We start from the raw sequence: 18,436 nt of genomic DNA, 5'->3' as shown, positions 1-18,436 counted from the left end.
ATCCCCAGACCTCAGCAGAGTCACTGATAGCTCCCTTCTAGTGCTCAGAAAGAAACAGCAGCAATAAGAACACCTCCTGCTGTCTGCAGGCTCCTTCCCAGCACCTGGCCCAGCAAAGGCTGCAAAGAGCAGCCCCAAAAACTTCTCACCCAGGTGAGAGCCACCTGGGCACCACACCACTGCCCATGCCAGGCTCTCTCTCTTCTCTCCTGACCACCTCATGCATCCCCAAAACCACTTTGCTATCTTCAGTCACCCTAACCCTAATCCTAACCCCTAATCTCTAAACCTAAAACTGATCCTAACCTTAATGCCTGACCCTAACTCTAATCCCTGCCACCAAACCCAAACCTTGCCACCTTGGTGAGAGCCACCTGGGCACCACAATATTGTCCATGCCAGGCTCTTCTTCCTCTCACCTGCCCACTCCATGCATGCCCAAAACCATTTTGCTGTCTGCAGACATCCTAACCTAAACCTAAACCTTAACCCCCTAACCCTAACCTCCTAACCTTAACCCTAACACTAACCTTAACACTCTAACCTTACCTCTAACCCTCTAACACTAAAACTAACCCTAACCACCAACTCTAACACTAACCCTAACCCCCTAACCTTAATGCTAACCTTAACAGTAACCATAACCTCTTAGCCCCTCACCTTAACCCTAACCCCCTAACACTAACCCTAACCCCCTAACCTTAACCCTAACCCCCTAACCCTAACACTAACCCTAACCCCCTAACCCTAACCACCTTACCCTAACACTAACCCTAACCCTGCAACCTTAACCCTAACCCCCTAACCCTAACCCCCTAACCTTAACCCTAACTCCCTAACCCTAACCCTAACCCTAACTGCCTTACCCAAGCACTAACCCTAACCCTGCAACCTTAACCCTAACCCTCTAACCCTAACCCCCTAACCTTAACCCTAACTCCCTAACACTAACCCTAATCCCCTAACCCTAACACTAACCCTAACCCACTAACCCTAACCCAAACCCCCCAACCTTAACCCTAACCCCCTAACCCTAACCCCCTAACCTTAACCCTAACTCCCTAACACTAACCCTAATCCCCTAACCCTAACACTAACCCTAATCCACTAACCCTAACCCCCCAACCTTAACCCTAACCACCTAACACTAACCCCTTAAATCTAACCTTAACCTTAACCTCCTAACCTTAGCCCTAACCCCCAACCTTAACCCTAACCCCCCAACCTTAACCCTAACCCTAACACTAACCCTAACCTTAACCCTAACCCCCCAACCTTAACCCTAACCCTAACACTAACCCTAACCTTAACCCTAACCCCCTAACACTAATCCCTTAAATCTAACCTTAACCTTAACCCCTTAACCTTAGCCCTAACCCCCAACCTTAACCCTAACCCCTTAACTCTAACCTTAACCCTAATCCCCTAACCCTAACCTTAACCCTAACCCCCTAACCTTAGCCCTAAACCCTTAACTCTAACCTTAACCTTAACCCCCTAACCTTAACCCTAACCCCCTAACCCTAACACTAATCCTAACCCCCTAACCTTAACCCTAACCCCTTAACTCTAACCTTAACCCTAACCCCCTAACCTTAATCCTAACCCCCTAACCCCTACCTCTGACCTTAACCCCTATCACCAAACCCAAACCTTGTCACCTTGGTGAGAGCCACCTGGGCCCCACACATTGTCCATGCCAGCCGCCTCCTCCTCCTCCTCCTCCTCCTCCTCCTCCTCCTCCTCCTCATCCTCCTCCTCCTCCTCCTCCTCCTCCTCCTCCTCCTCCTCCTCCTCCTCCTCCTCCTCCTCCTCCTCCTCCTCCTCCTCCTCCTCTCTCCTGACCACCTCATGCATTCCCTAAACCATGTTGTAACTGCAGACATCCTATATGCATTCCCTAACCCCCTAACACTAACCCTAAACCCCTTAACCCTAACTCCCTAACCCCTACCTATGACCCTAACCCCTATCACCAAATCAAAACCTTGTCACCTTGGTGAGAGCCACCTGGGTACCCCACCTGCTGAGAGCCAACTGGTTGGACTGGATGATCTTTGAGGGCTTCTCCAAGGGACCACAAGGAGCAGCCAGCCCCAACCCCCCTGCCATGCCCAGGGACACCCTACCCTAGAGCAGCCTGACCACAGCCTCAGCCAGCCTGGCCTCAAACACCTCCAGCCATGGGGCCTCAACCCCCTCCCTGGGCAGCCCATTCCAGAGGCTCAAACATCTGGGTTCTTGAACACCTCCAGCCATGGGCACTCCACCACCTCCCTGGGCAGCCTGAGCCAATCTCTGACCACTCTTGCAGCAAAGAAATCTTCCCTCAGCTCCAACCTAACCCTCCCCTGGGGCAATTTCAGGACATTTCCTCTCCTTCTACCACCTGAGACTAAGGACCAGAGCCCAACCCCAGCTCTCTGCAACCTCTTGTCAGGTAGCTGCAATGAGCTCTGCCCTCAGCCTCCTCTTCTCCAGGCTGCACACCCCCAGCTCCCTCAGCTGCTCCTCTCCAGCTCTGCTCTCTAGACCCTTCCCCAGCTTTGTTGCACTTCCCTGGACCCACTCCAGCCCCTCAATGTCCTAGGAGTGAGAGGCCCCAGACTGTAGCCAGGATTTGAGGTGCTGCCCCAACCTGGAGCTGAGTGCACGTTAAAAAGGAAGCCTCTGGGGCCAGGAGGATGCTCAGAGGCTGCAGCAGCTCTGCTGTGAGCACAGCCTGAAAGAGTTGGGGCTGTGCAGGATGGAGCAGAGGAGGCTCCCAGGGGACCTTCTTGTGGCCTGCCAGCATCTGCAGGGGGCTCCAAAAAAGCTGGGGAGGGACTTTTGAGGCTGTGAGGGAGTGGCAGGAGTGGGGGGGATGGAGCAAAGGTGGAGGTGGGGAGAGTGAGACTGGAGGTGAGGAGGAAGTTGTTGAGCAGGAGAGTGGTGAGAGGCTGGAATGGGCTGCCCAGGGAGGGAGTTGAGGCCCCATGGCTGGAGGTGTTTAAGACCAGGCTGGATCTCATTTTGATGCTCAGAGTACAAAAAATGCCACAGGTCAGAGCATGTCACAGGCTCGCAGATGTCAGGGTTGGAAGGACCCAAAGAGCTCATCCAGCCCAACCTCCCTGCCAGAGCAGCACCACACAACCCAGCTCAGGGCACACAGAACACATCCAGACAGGCCTGGGAAGGCTCCACAGAAGGAGACTCCACAACCTCTCTGGGCAGCCTGTGCCAGGCTCTGAGACCCTTCCAGGCAAGAAGCTGCCCTTGTGCTGAGCTGGAACCTCGTGTGCTGCTGTCAGGCCCAGACAGTAGAGCTGTTGGATGGTTTTGGCTTGGAGAAAGCCCTTCAAAGCTCATCTAATACCACCTCTATGCAGTCAGCAGAGACACCTGAGGCTGATCAGTCTGGAGGAGGGAAGGCTGAGAGGGGATCTGATCGATGCCTATCAGTATCTGAGGGGTGGGTGTCAAGGTGAAGGTGCCAGGCTCTGTTTGGTGGTGCCCAGTGATAGGACAAGGGACAATGAGCACAAACTGGAGCCCAGGAGGTTCCACCTCAACATGGGGAGAAGCTTCTTTAGTGTGAGGGTGCTGGAGGCCTGGAGCAGGCTGCCCAGAGAGGTTGTGGAGTCTCCTTCTCTGCAGACTTTCAACACTCTCCTGGATGTGTTCCTGTGTGCCCTGCCCTGGGTGATGCTGCCTGGGCAGGGGGTTGGAGTGGATGATCTCCAGAGGTCCCTTCCAAGCCCTAACATCCTGTGATCCTGTGAGCCCCAGCCAGAGCAGGCTGCTCACAGCCCCACACAGCCTCCCCTGCACTGCTGCCAGCCATGGGCAGCTCCCAGCTCTCTGGGCAGCCTGGCACAGGCTCTCCCCACCCTCACTGCCAAACATTTCTCCCTTCTCTCCACTCTCAAGCTCCTCTCTCAGTTTCCAACCATCCTCCCTTGGCCTGGCCCAGCAGCTCCTGCTCACAGCTCTGTCCCCAGCTCTCTGCTCAGCCTTGAAGCACTCCAAGGCCACCAGGAGGTCTCCCTGCAGCCTTCTCTCCTCCAGCCTGCCCAAGCCCAACTCTAACAGCCTTGACAGCAGAGCTGATGAGTCGATCTGCTGATTGCACTACAATGAGCTCCTCAGATGAGCTCCTGGGCCAAGACCTCATCACCAAGGCCATCTGGAGGACCAGGGGGGCTGATGGGCAGGGATGCTTTGATTTGCCTGCACTGCTGCCTGAGGAAAACCCTTCCAAAGAGCTTTCAGGCTCCTGTCCATCCCCCAGCTGCCAAAGCTGTGATGGTCTTGCTGGATAAAACCCCACCTGTCTGGGGCTTAGACAGCTAAAAGCTCAAGGCCTAGCTACCAACTTTCCTCTGTTACTTAAAACCAAGCAACCCTCTGATTCTGCCACCCAAGCTGCAACCTCCCCACCAAGCCCTTTCATTCCACAAGCCCTGCTGCTTGGCCACCATCAATCCTGGAGGCAACCCAAGCCTGACTCAACCTCTGACAACTCCCTGGGCTCATGGAAGCATCAGGACCTGCTGCATCATAGAAGAGACAGATGAGCTCTCTCAGTGACTGGGTTGGCTCTCCCCAGCTCCATGACAACATGAAGAAGCCCTGGAGAACAATTCAGCACCAAGAGCAGCCTATTGTGACAAGCAGCAGTGGATGGAAGCTGCAGCACAGGAGGTTCCAGCTCAGCACAAGGGGAACTTCTTGCCTGGAAGGGTCCCAGAGCCTGGCACAGGCTGCCCAGAGAGGTTGTGGAGTCTCCTTGTGTGGAGCCTTCCCAGGCCTGTCTGGTTGTGTTCCTGTGTGCCCTGAGCTGGATTGTGTGGTGCTGCTCTGGCAGGGGGCTTGGACTGGATGAGCTCTTTGGGTCCCTTCCAACCCCTGACATCCTCTGATCCTGTTCCACCAGGGGATGTGCCAGCACTGGCTGCTGTTTGCCATCCTTGAAACCCCTTGGCAGCTGTTTCTCACTCCCAAGACATTTGGAGCTGCCACCTTGGTGTATGTGTTGGAAGGTCACAGCTCTGGGGAGGTGACCCTCAAATGAAACTCCCATGAGTGGGACAGTGCAGGGCAGCAGCAGGCAGTGAGAGAGCCTGGACATGGCAACATCCCTCTGACCTGGAGCTGTTCAGGACCAGGTTGGATGAGGCCTTGAGCATCCTGGTGGGAGGTATCCCTGCCCATGGGACATCCATAGAATTGGATGAGCTTTAAGGTCCCTTCCAACCCAACCCATTCTGTGAGTCCATGAATGTTTGAGCTGCTCCAAGCTCAGAGCTGCCTCTTGCAGAACAGCACCGAGATCTCCTGGCCTGAGAACTGTTTCTGCTCAAGGCTATGACTGCTTTCTAGATGCCATTTATCCCTCTGGAGGTTCAAGCCTTCAGAGGGCTGAGCCAACCCTTGTGTCACTGGGCTTTGAGGTGTTTTTCTCTTGCCTCAGCTAAGTGCTGCTGCTTGGTTGCTTCAGACAAAGCACTTGAGGGGTGCTGGGCAGAGGCTGTTCCCTGGTAGCAGCTAAGAACCCTCAGGAGATGCATCACAGAGGCTGAATCACTGAGCCATGGAATCAGGCAGGGTTGGAAGGGAGCACAAGGAGCAGGCAGTGCCAACCCCCCTGCCATGCCCAGGGACACCCTACCCTAGAGCAGGCTGCACACAGCCTCAGCCAGCCTGGCCTCAAACACCTCCAGCCATGGGGCCTCAACCCCCTCCCTGGGCAACCCATTCCAGCCTCTCACCACTCTCCTGCTCAACAACTTCCTCCTCACCTCCAGCCTCACTCTCCCCACCTCCACCTTTGCTCCATTCCCCCCACTCCTGCCACTCCCTCACAGCCTCAAAAGTCCCTCCCCAGCTTTTTTGTAGCCCCCTTCAGATCCTGGCAGGCCACAAGAAGGTCCCCTGGGAGCCTCCTCTGCTCCAGCCTGCACAGCCCCAACTCTTTCAGTCTGTACTCACAGCAGAGCTGCTGCAGCCTCTCAGCATCCTCCTGGCCCTGCTCTGGACACTCTCTGCATCTCCACAGCCCTCTTGTCCCAGGGGCTCCAGGGGTGCCCAGGGTCAGGACACAAACACACAACCTCCCTGGAGGTGTTCAGGACCAGGCTGGATGAGGCCATAAGTGACCTGTTCTAGTGGGAGCTGTCCCTGGCTATGGACTGGGCTGAGCTTTGAGCTCCCTTCCAACCTAACCCATTCTATGATTCTGTGACTCTGTTCAGCTGGCTGAGGCTCAGGGCTGGCTGTGGCACCTTGCTCAGCACAGCACAGCACAGCACAGCACAGCACAGCACAGCACAGATGTCACCACCAGGGCTTGCCCCCTTCCTTTTGAGACTCAAGGAGGACCCAAACTTCCCTTTTCCCAGAGGATTCAGCAGCTGCAGAGCAACCCCCAAGCTGAAGGCCACAGCATCAGGGCTTGCATGTGAAGACCTTGGCTCAGAATCAAAGCCAAATTAATTCCATTCCCCTCAAATCCAACTGGGGAATGGCAAGGGAGCAGCAGAATTAAGACTGCTTTAATGAGGAAGAAAAGCAGTGGCATGGAAATTCGATGCCATTCTGTGGTTCCATGATCCTGATTCCCACTTGGAACATGCCAGGCTCTCTTTAAAGCACAAAGCTGATGTGGAAGACCTCAGCCACAAATTGTCCCAACCAGGACATTGTGCAGGAGTTTGGGGTGGGAGAAGAGGTCACAGAGTCAGAGAATGGCTTAGGTTGGAAGGGACCTCAAAGATCATCCAGTGCCAACCTAGCACCCAGCCCTGCCCAACCAACCACACCATGGCACTCAGTGCCCCAGCCAGGCTTGGCTGCAACACCTCCAGCCACAGCCACTCCACCACGTCCCTGGGCAGCCCATTCCAGTGCCAATCACTCTCTCTGACAACAACTTCCTAACAACATCCAGCCTCAACCTGCCCTGCCACAGCTTCAGCCTCTGTCCCCTTCTTCTGGCCCTGGCTGCCTGGCAGCAGAGCCCAACCCCACCTGGCTACAGCCTCCCTGCAGGCAGCTGCAGGCAGCAATGAGCTCTGCCCTGAGCCTCCTCTGCTGCAGGCTGCACCCCCCCAGCTCCCTCAGCCTCTCCTCACAGGGCTGTGCTCCAGGCCCCTCCCCAGCCTTGCTGCCCTTCTCTCAACACCTTCCAGCACCTCAGCATCTCTCTGCAATGGAGGAGCCCAGAACTGGACACAGCACTGCAGGGGTGGCCTGAGCAGTGCTGAGCACAGGGGCACAAGAACCTCCCTTGTCCTGCTGCCCACACTGCTCCTGAGCCAGCCCAGGATGCCATTGGCTCTGCTGCCCACATGGGCACACTGCTGCCTCAGCTTCAGCTACTATCCACCAGTACCCCCAGGTCCCTTTCCTCCTGCCTGCTCTCAGCCACTCTGTCCCCAGCCTGCAGTGCTGCTTGGGGTTGTTGTGGCCAAAGTGCAGAACTCTGCCCTTGGCCTTGTTCAATCTCATCCCACTGGCACCCACAAAGCTGTTGACCAAGCCTGATGCCAGGACTCATCCCTGAACCTCCCCATGCCAACACATGGCTTTGGCACTGCAACCCAAGGATCTCAGCCCATGTCCATCCCCTTCCCCCTGCAGAGGAAGGGCTGAAGTTCACTGCTAAGAGCTGCTCCTCCTTGGGCAAGCTTCCTGCAGGAGATGCAAGGCTGTGCAGCCCCAGTGGCAGCAGCTGAGGAGATTTCATTCCAAACACATTTACATTATTATGCAAATATTTGGAACTCATCAACTCCTTCCCCTACCTGCTAAGGGCTGAGTTAAGAGTTGCTATGGGAACAGCAACTCTTAACCACTCTAGTTAGTACTTTTCATTCTGCTAGTGTCCAGAGAGCTGAATGAGGGTTGAAGAGAGCTTGTAGCAGGTGCTGGAGGAAGGTGGAGGAGGGAAAAAAAAGAGTCCCTTGTTGAAAGGTAAAGATTAATGGTTGAGGAGCTTCAAAGTCAAGTACCTGGGCCAAGGAGGAATGGAGCCAAAGTTGCTTGGAATGAGCCCAGGAGCTTCTCCTACATCATTTAACCAAATCAGGTGTCCTGTTTGCATAATTCTGCCTTCAATCATGGAATTGTTTGGGTTGCAAAAGCCCTCTGAGAGCATCCAGTCCAGCCAGCAACCCAACCCCACTGTGGCCACTTGAACCATGACCACAAGTGTCATGGCCACAGGGTTCTTGGGCAGCTGCAGGCACAGGGACTCCAACACCTTGCTTGGACAGATTCACTCTGATATGGGTCAGGAACTGGCTGGAAGACAGGGCCCAGAGAGTGGTGGTGAATGGTGCCACAGCCAGCTGGCAGCTGGCACCAGTGCTGTGCCCCAGGGATCATCAGTGCTGGGCACAGTCCTGTTCAATGTCTTTAGTGATGATCTGGAGCAGGGCATTGAGTCCAGCAGCAGTGAGTTTGCAGATGACACCAAGCTAGGAGCAGCTGTGGAGCTGTTGGAGGGTAGCAGAGCCCTGCAGAGGGACCTGGGCAGGCTGCATGGGTGGGCAGAGGCCAAGGGGATGAGATTGAACAAGGCCAAGGGCAGGGTTCTGCACTTTGGCCACAACAACCCCAAGCAGCACTGCAGGCTGGGGCCAGAGTGGCTGAGAGCAGGCAGGCAGAGAGGGAGCTGGGGGTGGTGGGAGAGAGGAGCTGCAGAGGAGGCAGCAGTGCCCAGGTGGGCAGCAGAGCCAATGGCATCCTGGGCTGGCTCAGGAGCAGTGTGGGCAGCAGGGCAAGGGAGGTTCTTGTGCCCCTGTGCTCAGCACTGCTCAGGCCACCCCTGGAGTGCTGTGTCCAGTTCTGGGCTCCTCCATTGCAGAGAGATGTTGAGGTGCTGGAAGGTGTTGAGAGAAGGGCAGCAAGGCTGGGGAGGGGCCTGGAGCACAGCCCTGTGAGGAGAGGCTGAGGGAGCTGGGGGGGTGCAGCCTGCAGCAGAGGAGGCTCAGGGCAGAGCTGATTGCTGCCTGCAGCTGCCTGCAGGGAGGCTGTAGCCAGGTGGGGTTGGGCTCTGCTGCCAGGCAGACAGCAACAGAAGCAGGGGACACAGCCTGAAGCTGTGCCAGGGCAGGTTGAGGCTGGATTTTGTTAGGAAGTTGTTGTCAGAGAGAGTGATTGGCACTGGAATGGGCTGCCCTGGGAGGTGGTGGAGTGGCTGTGGCTGGAGGTGTTGCAGCCAAGCCTGGCTGGGGCACTGAGTGCCATGGTGTGGTTGGTTGGGCAGGGCTGGGTGCTAGGTTGGGCTGCAGGAGCTTGGAGCTCTCTTCCAACCTGCCTGATTCTGTGATTGTACCTCCTTGTGCAGGCTGTGCCCATCCCTGACCACTCTTGCAGCAGAGAAGTTTTTCCTCCTCTCCAACCTAAGCCTCCCCTGGCACAGTTTCAGGCTCTTTTCTCTCCTTCCATCCCCTGACAGTACAGGAGAAGAGACTCTCAGAGCATGTCATGGGCAGGTAGAGACTTTATCAAGCAGCACAACTCAGCCCCACAACACCAGCTGAGGTCTAGGGACATGAGAATCCTCCCCTAAGCCTCTAACCTTCAGCTGAGCACAAACTGAAGATAAATATGATTGAGATTAGCAGTGGTGGAGGCAGCCACAGCGTCCCTGGGCAGCCTCTGCCAGCCTCTCCCCACCCTCACTGATAAGAATCTCTTCCTCACCTCCACTCTCCATCTCCCCTCTCCCAGCTCAAAGCCATTGGCCCTCATCCTGCCACTCCCAGCCCTTGGCACAAGTCCCTCCCCAGCTCTCCTGCGGCCCCTTCAGGTCCTGGCAGGCTGCTCTGAGGTCTCCCTGGAGCCTTCTCCAGGCTCAACAGCCCCAACTCCCCCAGCCTGTCCCCACAGCAGAGGTGCTCCAGCACCTGAGCAGCTTTGTGGCCTCCTCTGGACCTTCTCCAGCAGTTTCATTGCCTTCTTATGCTGTGGGGACCAGAACTGGATGGGATGGGAAGGGATGGGAAGGGATGGGGTGAAGTGGGATGGGATGGGATGGGGTAGGAAGGAATGGGATAGGATGAGATGGAATGGGAAGGGAAGGGAAATGATGGGATAGGATGGAATGAGAAGGGATGAGATAGGATGGGAAGGGATGGAATGGGAAAGGAAGGGATGAGAAGGAAAGGGATGGGATGGAATAGGGTGGAATGATAAGGGATGGGATGGAATGGGAAGGGATGGGATGGATTAGGATGGAATGAGAAGGGATAGGATGAAATGGGAAGGGAAAGGAAGGGATGAGATTGGATGAGAAGGAAAGGGATGGGATGGAATAGGGTGGAATGAGAAGGGATGGGATGGAATAGGAAGGAAAGGGATGGGATGGAACACAGTGGAATGAGAAGGAAAGGGATGGAATGGGAAGGGAAAGGAAGGGATGGGATGAGAAAGAAAGGGATGGGATGGGATGGGATGGAATGGGATGGGATGGGATGGGAAGGGAAGGGATGGGATGGGATGGAATGGAATGGGATGGGATGGGATGGGATGGGATGGGAAGAGATGGGAAGGAATGGGATGGGGTGAAATGGGAAAGGATGGGAAGGAAAGGAATGGGATGGAATAGGGTGGAATGAGAAGGGATGGGACAAAATGGGATGGGAAGGGTAGTGAAGGGAAGGGAAAGGATGAGACGAGATGGGAGGGGAAATGAAGGGATGGGAGGGGAGGGGAAATGAAGGGATGGGAGGGGAGGGGAAATGAGGGGATGGGATGGTGACTCCAGCAGCAAGAGCAGTAGGCACAGGGCCTGAGGAGCAGAGCAGGCCTTACCTGTCTCTCCCCAGATGGGCAGGTACTCATCCTGCTGGATGTCCAGCATGATCTCCAGCCCGTTGCCTGTGCCACCCTTCACCGTGGTGAGCAGAGGTCGTCCCTCCTCTCCTGAGTTAAACATGTAGCATTTCCCATACTTTGTAAACACCTGGAGGGAGAGAAGAGGAGAGAAGTCATTGCAGCCTCCCCCTGACACAGTCACAGAGTGTCAGGGGCTGGAAGGGAGCTCCAAAGCTCAGCCAGTCCAAGCCCTGCCACAGCAGCAGCACCTGGAGCAGGTCACACAGGAACACATCCAGGCAGGGTTTGGATATCTGCAGAGAGGGAGACTCCACAGCCCCCCTGGGCAGCCTGTGCCAGGCTCTGCCACCCTCACAGGGGGAAAATTCCTCCTCCTGTTTCCATGGCACTTCCTCTGCCTCAGCTTCCACCACTGCCCCTTGTGCTGGCACTGGCATCCCCCAGCAGAGCCTGGCTCCAGCTCCTGCCACTCACCTGCACATCTTTACCAACACAGAATCACAGAATCAGGCAGGTTGGAAGAGAGCTCCAAGCTCATCCAGTCCAACCTAGCACCCAGCGATGGCCAAGCAACCAGACCATGTCACTAACATGAATGAGGTCACCTCTCATACTCCTCCTCTCCCAGCTAAAAAGCTGCAGCTCCTTCAGGCTCTCCTGCCTGCTGCTACCTGCAGGGAGGCTGTAGCCAGGTGGGGTTGGGCTCTGCTGCCAGGCAACAAGCAACAGAAGAAGGGGACACAGCCTGAAGCTTAGCCAGGGCAGGTCTAGGCTGGATGTGAGGAGGAAGTTGTTAGCAGAGAGAGTGATTGGCACTGGAATGGGCTGCCCAGGGAGGTGGTGGAGTGGCTGTGGCTGGAGGTGTTGCAGCCAAGCCTGGCTGGGGCACTGAGTGCCATGGTCTGGTTGGTTGGGCAGGGCTGGGTGCTAGGTTGGGCTGGCTGAGCTTGGAGCTCTCTTCCAACCTGCTTCATTCTATGATTCCTCATAAGGAAAATGTTCCATCCCCTATATAATTGTTGTGTCTCTGGGCTGGACTCTTTCAAGTTTCCTGAAGTCCTTCCTGAACTGAGGGGTCCAGAACTGGACACAGTACTCCAGATGCAGCCTCAGCAGGGCAGAGCAGAGAGGCAGGAGAACCTCTCATAGAATCATAGATTCAGGCAGGGTTGGAAGGGACCACAAGGAGCAGGCAGTGCCAACCCCCCTGCCATGCCCAGGGACACCCTACCCTAGAGCAGGCTGCACACAGCCTCAGCCAGCCTGGCCTCAAACACCTCCAGCCATGGGGCCTCAACCCCCTCCCTGGGCAACCCATTCCAGCCTCTCACCACTCTCCTGCTCAACAACTTCCTCCTCACCTCCAGCCTCACTCTCCCCACCTCCACCTTTGCTCCATCCCCCCCACTCCTGCCACTCCCTCACAGCCTAAAAGTCCCTCCCCAGCTTTTTTGGAGCCCCCTTCAGATGCTGGCAGGCCACAAGAAGGTCCCCTGGGAGCCTCCTCTGCTCCAGCCTGCACAGCCCCAACTCTTTCAGTCTGTGCTCACAGCAGAGCTGCTGCAGCCTCTGAGCATCCTCCTGGCCCTGCTCTGGACGTGGACCTCTCTCGACCTCCTACCCACAGCCCTTCTAATCCACCTCAGACTGGCACTGGCCTTCTTGGCCACCAGAGCACATTGTTGGCTCACTCTCAACCTGTCCTCATCAATGCAGCTGAGCAAGGACCACACTCTGCAGCTGGAAAGGAAATGCCCAGAGATAAATCTGATCAAATCATTTCAGTGCTCTGTGTTCTCCTTACAGCAAATAAAGGATGGGAGAGAAGGAGGCAAAGCTGATTTAGAGCAGTGAACAAATGTCTTCAGCAGCTCACCAGAGTCACATCATGTTAAGTCCCTGAGAAGCACAAGGGACAGGCTGTGATTGAGCTTGTAATAAAAGACAGGCAAAGTCCCTGCCTTTCTGCCAGGCAGCTCAGCCCAGCCCTGCTGGCAGCTCCTACAGCTGGCATCATCTAGCTGCAAGCTACAGCAGTTGGGGCTGCAGAAGAGAAGGCTCCAGGGTGACTTTAGAGCAGCCCTTTCAGTGCCTGAAGGAGCTGGGGAGGGATTTTGACAAGGGGTGGGAGTGAGAGGATGAGGAAAAATGGCTTAGAGATGGGAGAGGGAGAGTGGAGATGAGGAAGAGATTGTGGAGAGGGAGGGTGGGGAGAGACTGGCAGAGGTTGAGGATGCTGAGACCCAGGCACAGGTTTGCCAGGGAGGTTGTGGAGCACAGAAGCACCCAATGTGATCTTTGATCACATTGGGTGCTTCTGTGCTCCACAACCTCCCTGGAGGTGTTCAGGACCAGGCTGGATGAAGCCTTGAGCAACCTGTGCTGGTGGGAGGTGTCCAAGTGGCTGAGCTTTGAGGTCACTTCCAACCCAAACTCCCCTCTAGGATTCTGTGTTCAGGTTTGAACCTCCCAATTAGAGCAAAAAGGCTGCAGGGAATATGAAGAGTTTGCAGTGGTGGGGGGAAGAAGAGAGAGAGAAAGACAGGAAAGGAGGGAGGAAGGGAGAAGGAAGGGAAGGAAGGGAGGAAGGGAGAGAGGAAAGGAGGAAGGGAGAGAGGAAAGGAGGAAGGGAGGGCGAAAGGGAGAAAAGGAGGGAGGGAGAAAATGAGGGGGGAAGGAAGAAGGAAGGAATGAAGGAAGGGAGAGGAAGGAAGGGAGAAAGGGAGAAAAGGAGGAAGGGAGGGAGGGAGGGAGGAAGGAAGAAAGGAAGGAATAGAGGAAGGGAGAGAGGAAGGAAGGGAGAAAGAGAGAAAAGGAGGAAGGGAGAAAAAGAGGGAGAGATGGAGGGAGGAAGGAATAGAAGAGAGAGAGGAAGGAAGGCAGAAAGGGAGAAAAGGAGGAAAGGAGAAAAAGAGGGAGGAAAGAAGGAAGGAAGGAATAGAGGAAGGGAGAGAAGAAGGAAAGGAGAAAGGGAGAAAAGGAGGAAGGGAGAAAAAAAGGGAGGAAGGAAGGAAGCAAGCAAGGAAGAGAAGATGGGAGGGAGGGAGGGAAGGAGGGGGGGAGGAAGAGAGGGAGGGAAGAAGGAAGGAAGGGAGGAAGGAAGGGAAGGAGGCAGGAAGGGAGGAAGGAAGGGAAGGAGGCAGGAAGGCAGAAAGAAAGAGAGGAAGGGAGGAAGGGAGGAAGGGAGAAAGAAAGAAAGAAAGAAAGAAAGAAAGAAAGAAAGAAAGAAAGAAAGAAAGAAAGAAAGAAAGAAAGAAAGAAAGAAAGAAAGAAAGAAAGAAAGAAAGAAAGAAAGAAAGAAAGAAAGAAAGAAAGAAAGAAAGGAAGGGAGGGAGGAAGAAAGAAAGGAAGGAGAAAAAGAAAGAAAGAAAAAGGAAGGAGAAAAAGAAAAAGAAAGAAAGAAAGAAAGAAAGAAAGAAAGAAAGAAAGAAAGAAAGAAAGAAAGAAAGAAAGAAAGAAAGAAAGAAAGAAAGAAAGAAAGAGAGGAAGAAAGAAAGGAAGGAGAAAAAGAAAGAAAGAAAAAGAAAGAAAGAAAGAAAGAAAGAAAGAAAGAAAGAAAGAAAGAAAGAAAGAAAGAAAGAAAGAAAGAAAGAAAGAAAGAAAGAAGAAAGAAAGAAAGAAAGAAGAAAGAAAGAAAGAAAGAAAGAAAGAAAGAAAGAAAGAAAGAAAGGAAGGAAGGAAGGAAGGAAGGAAGGAAGGAAGGAAGGAAGGAAGGAAGGAAGGAAGGAAGGAAGGAAGGAAGGAAGGAAGGAAGGGCCCTTTAACAAGGCTTTCCCACCCGAGTGAGGATGGTGCTTTAGTACTTGAGTGACCTACTAAAGCATTCAAGCTGGAAAGCTGAAGCTGAGCAGCAGGAGCCTGTGCCAGCAGCCAGTGCCTCCGAGATGAGCCCTCCCAGGGAGGCTCTGAAGGCAGAACTCAGGCAAGACTCTAATTGGGATGGCTGAAGATGCAGCAGAAGAAGCCAGAATCAGAGGAGCTGAGAGCTAACTGCTGAGTGGGGGCTGAGGTGGACCTGGAGCAGCCTTCAGCCAAGGAAATCCTGGGAATTTGATGGGCCTTTTTGCAGGAGCCTTTGCAGCTGTAAGAGCTGAGGAGGAGAATCTCCAGCCGAGGGCCTGCTCACTCTCCAAAGAAGATGTGAAGTGACAGCAGCCAAGGCAGGCTGCAGCTGCATGGCTGGGACCCCCAGCCCAGGGCAAGGAAGCAAGTGGTGACCTGGGGAGGAAGGGAGGCTCCTCCTGCACTCACTCACCATCAGGAAACACTGATGGCCATGGCCAGGAGCTCAGCTGCTACCACCCTGGCAGATGTTTCTCTTGCAGAGTAGCAGAAACTCCAAGAAGGACATTGAGGAGCTGGAGCAGGTCCAGAGAAGGGCAATGAAGCTGGGGAAGGGTCTGGAGAACAGAGCTGGGGAGGAGCAGCTGAGGGAGCTGGGGTTGGGAACCTCAGCACCTCCCCATCCTGGCTTCAGTTTTGGGCTTCTCACTCCAGGAAGGACATTGAGGAGCTGGAGCAGGTCCAGAGAAGGGCAATGAAGCTGGGGGAGGGTCTGGAGAACAGAGCCTGGGAGGAGCAGCTGAGGGAGCTGGGGGGGTGCAGCCTGCAGAAGAGGAGGCTCAGGGCAGAGCTCATTGCTGTCTGCAGCTGCCTGCAGGGAGGTTAGAGCCAGGTGGGGTTGGGCTTTTTAGCCAAGTAACAACTGCTAGAATGAGAGCAAATGGCCTCAAGCTGGAGCAAGGGAGGTTTAGGTTGGACATTAGGAAGAATTTCTTCATAGAAAGAGTTCTCAGGCACTGGCACAGGTTGCCCAGGGAGGTGGTGGAGCACAGAATCACTAAATGTGATGGAAGATCTGGGGGGGGTTGGGCTGCAGAAAAGCTCCACAGGAGCCTGCAGGGTGAGTGCAGCCCAGACACAACCCTGTGCTGGGCTGCAGCCAGAGCAGTGTGGGCACAGGGCAAGGGAGGGGATTCTGCCCCTTGGCTCTGCTCTCCTCACACCCCACATGGAGTCCTCTGTGCAGTTCTGCAGCCCCCAGCACAAGCAGGACATGGAAGTGTTGGAGCCAGCCCAGAGGAGGCCACCAAGATGCTGAGAGGGCTGCAGCAGCTCTGCTCTGAGCACAGGCTGAGAGAGTTGGGGCTGTGCAGCCTGCAGAGGAGAAGGCTTCCAGGAGAGCTTGGAGTGGCCTTGCAGGATCTGAAGGGGGCTGCAGGAGGGCTGGAGAGGGACTATTGAGAAGGTCTGGGAATGGCAGGAGGAGGAGGAGGAGGAATGGGTTTGGAGTGTGAGAGGGGAGATTGAAAGTGGATGTTAGGAAGAAGTTGTTTGCAGTGAGGGTGGGAAGAGACTGGCACAGGTTGAGGGTGGTGAGACCCTGGCACAGGTTTGCCAGGGAGGTTGTGGAGCACAGAAGCACCCAATGTGATCAAAGATCAAAGATCACATTGGGTGCTTCTGTGCTCCACAACCTCCCTGGAGGTGTTCAGGACCAGGCTGGATGAGGCCCTGAGTGACCTGTTCTAGTGGGAGCTGTCCCTGTCTGTGGGAGGAGGTTGGAACTGGCTGAGCTTTGAGCTCCCTTCCAACCTAAATCCTTCTCTGATTCTATGATTCCATGCTCCTCTGGCACCTCCTCTGCTCCAGCTTGCCCCCACTGCCCCTCATGCTGCCCTTGCCCATCCCTGAGCAGATCCTGGCTGTGTCCTGCCCACACTGCCCTGCACATCCTCAGCACAGCACTGAGGGCAGCCCTCAGGCTCCTCTGCTGCCAGCTCCCAGCCCCAGCTCCCTCAGCCTGGCCTCACAGGAGATGCTCACTGCCTGCAGCAGCTTGGGAGCTCTGGGCTGGACTCTCTCAAGCAGTTCCCTGAGGTCCTTCTTGAACTGAAGGGCCCAGCTCTGGATTCAAAACATTGCAGCTGTGGCCTGAGCAGGGCAGACTGCCTGAAGAACTTCCTCCTTATGTCTAAGCTGAGTGTCCTGTGCAGAGCAGGAGTACCTGAAAATGCCTCCAAGGAGAAGCTAAGCACCAGCCACAGCTCTGGGCCACCCTCCTGCCTCCTGCTGCATGTCAAATCAGCAACCCAAAGCAGAGTGGCACCCAGAAAGCAAGCAGGGCTGACCAAGAGGAGGAGAATCAAAGCTATTTCACACTTCATAACCAGCAAACACAGGACAGGTCTGTGATAAATTATCCTTTCAGGAGGGAGCAAACTGCTGGTAAAAGTGAGTCATTGGAGGGCTGTGAATTACTTCTGCAGATGCAGACAAAGGCTCAGGCAGGAGCTCACTGATAAGGCAAGACATCAGCTGTCAGATTAAGGCACTGAGCACTGGAGAGGGCAAATTAGCATCCTCACAATCAGGTTCCCCCCCCCTCGGTTCTGGTACACAGAAGTTCAGGTACTCAGCATCCCATCCAGCTATGGACAACAGAGCAAAGGAAGGGAAAAGAAGGGACTTGCCTGATAGGTTCAGCTTGGAGAAGACAAGGATAGAATCAGCCAGGTTGGAAGACACCTCCAAGCTCATCTAACCCTATCCAAACAACAAGGAGCTCCAGGGGGACCTTAGAGCAGCCTTCCAGTACCTGAAGGGGCTCCAGGAGAGCTGGGGAGGGACTTTATAGAGAGGCTTGCAGTGACAGTGGGAGGGACAAGGGTTGTGAGCTGGGAGAGGGGAGATTGAGAGTGGAGATGAGGAAGAAGTTGTTGAGAGTGAGGGTGGGGAGAGACTGGCAGAGGTTGAGGGTGGTGAGACCCTGGCAGAGGTTGAGGGTGGTGAGACCCTGGCACAGGTTGCCCAGGGAGGTTGTGGAGCACAGAAGCACCCAATGTGATCAAAGATCACATTGGGTGCTTCTGTGCTCCACAACCTCCCTGGAGGTGTTCAGGACCAGGCTGGATGAGGCCTTGAGCAACCTGTGCTGGCAGGAGGTGTCCCTTGCCCATGGCAGGGGGGGTTGGATCTGGCTGAGCTTTGAGGTCTCTTCCAACCCAACCTACTCCATGAATGCAAACAACTCTCAGACCATGTACTGAAAGGTGACTTGAACCTATGGATCTACAAACAGAGATGGGTTTAGGGTGGAATCCACACAAGGTGATGGAGAAAGGATCCTCTTCAGCAGGGAAGGAGGCCTTATGGCTGAGGTTTTGCAGAGACAAGCACCCAGGGACAGAAGAAGAGGACACAGCCTCAAGCTGTGCCAGGGAAGGTTCAGGCTGGATGTTAGGAGGAAGTTCTTCACAGCAAATCCTGGCCAAATCCAGCCAGGACAGCATGGCTGAGGGAGCTGGGGGGGTGCAGCCTGCAGCAGAGGAGGCTCAGGGCAGAGCTGATTGCTGCCTGCAGCTGCCTACAGGGAGGCTGTAGCCAGGTGGGGTTGGGCTCTGCTGCCAGGCAGCCAGGGGCAGAAGAAGGGGACAGATGCTCAAGCTGTGGCAGGGCAGGTTGAGGCTGGATGTTAGGAGGAAGTTCCTGGCAGAGAGAGTGATTGGCATTGGAATGGGCTGCCCAGGGAGGTGGTGGAGTCTCCATGAAGAGCTTTAAGATCCCTCCCAACCCAACCCATTCTCTGACTCTCTGAATGCAAACAACT

At 55.0% G+C, this 18,436-nt stretch overlaps 1 protein-coding gene across 4 annotated transcripts in view; it reads right to left on the bottom strand.

The window, feature by feature from the left end:
* The window catches only part of LOC135191595 (acid-sensing ion channel 2), a 722,832-nt gene that overhangs the window by 57,515 nt on the left and 646,881 nt on the right, over positions 1–18,436 (bottom strand). For all 4 annotated transcript variants that reach the window (XM_064174025.1, XM_064174024.1, XM_064174026.1 and 1 more), the window contains exon 2: positions 10,804–10,954. In XM_064174025.1, the coding sequence (XP_064030095.1) occupies positions 10,804–10,954 (151 nt within the window). The remainder of the gene's footprint in view (positions 1–10,803; positions 10,955–18,436) is intronic.

This window comes from Pogoniulus pusillus, chromosome 40 (genome assembly GCF_015220805.1).
Source record: "Pogoniulus pusillus isolate bPogPus1 chromosome 40, bPogPus1.pri, whole genome shotgun sequence".
In the NCBI taxonomy this organism is placed as follows: domain Eukaryota; kingdom Metazoa; phylum Chordata; class Aves; order Piciformes; family Lybiidae; genus Pogoniulus; species Pogoniulus pusillus.
The sequence above is the reverse complement of the archived record's forward strand: the minus strand, read 5'-3'. Positions and strand labels throughout refer to the sequence as shown.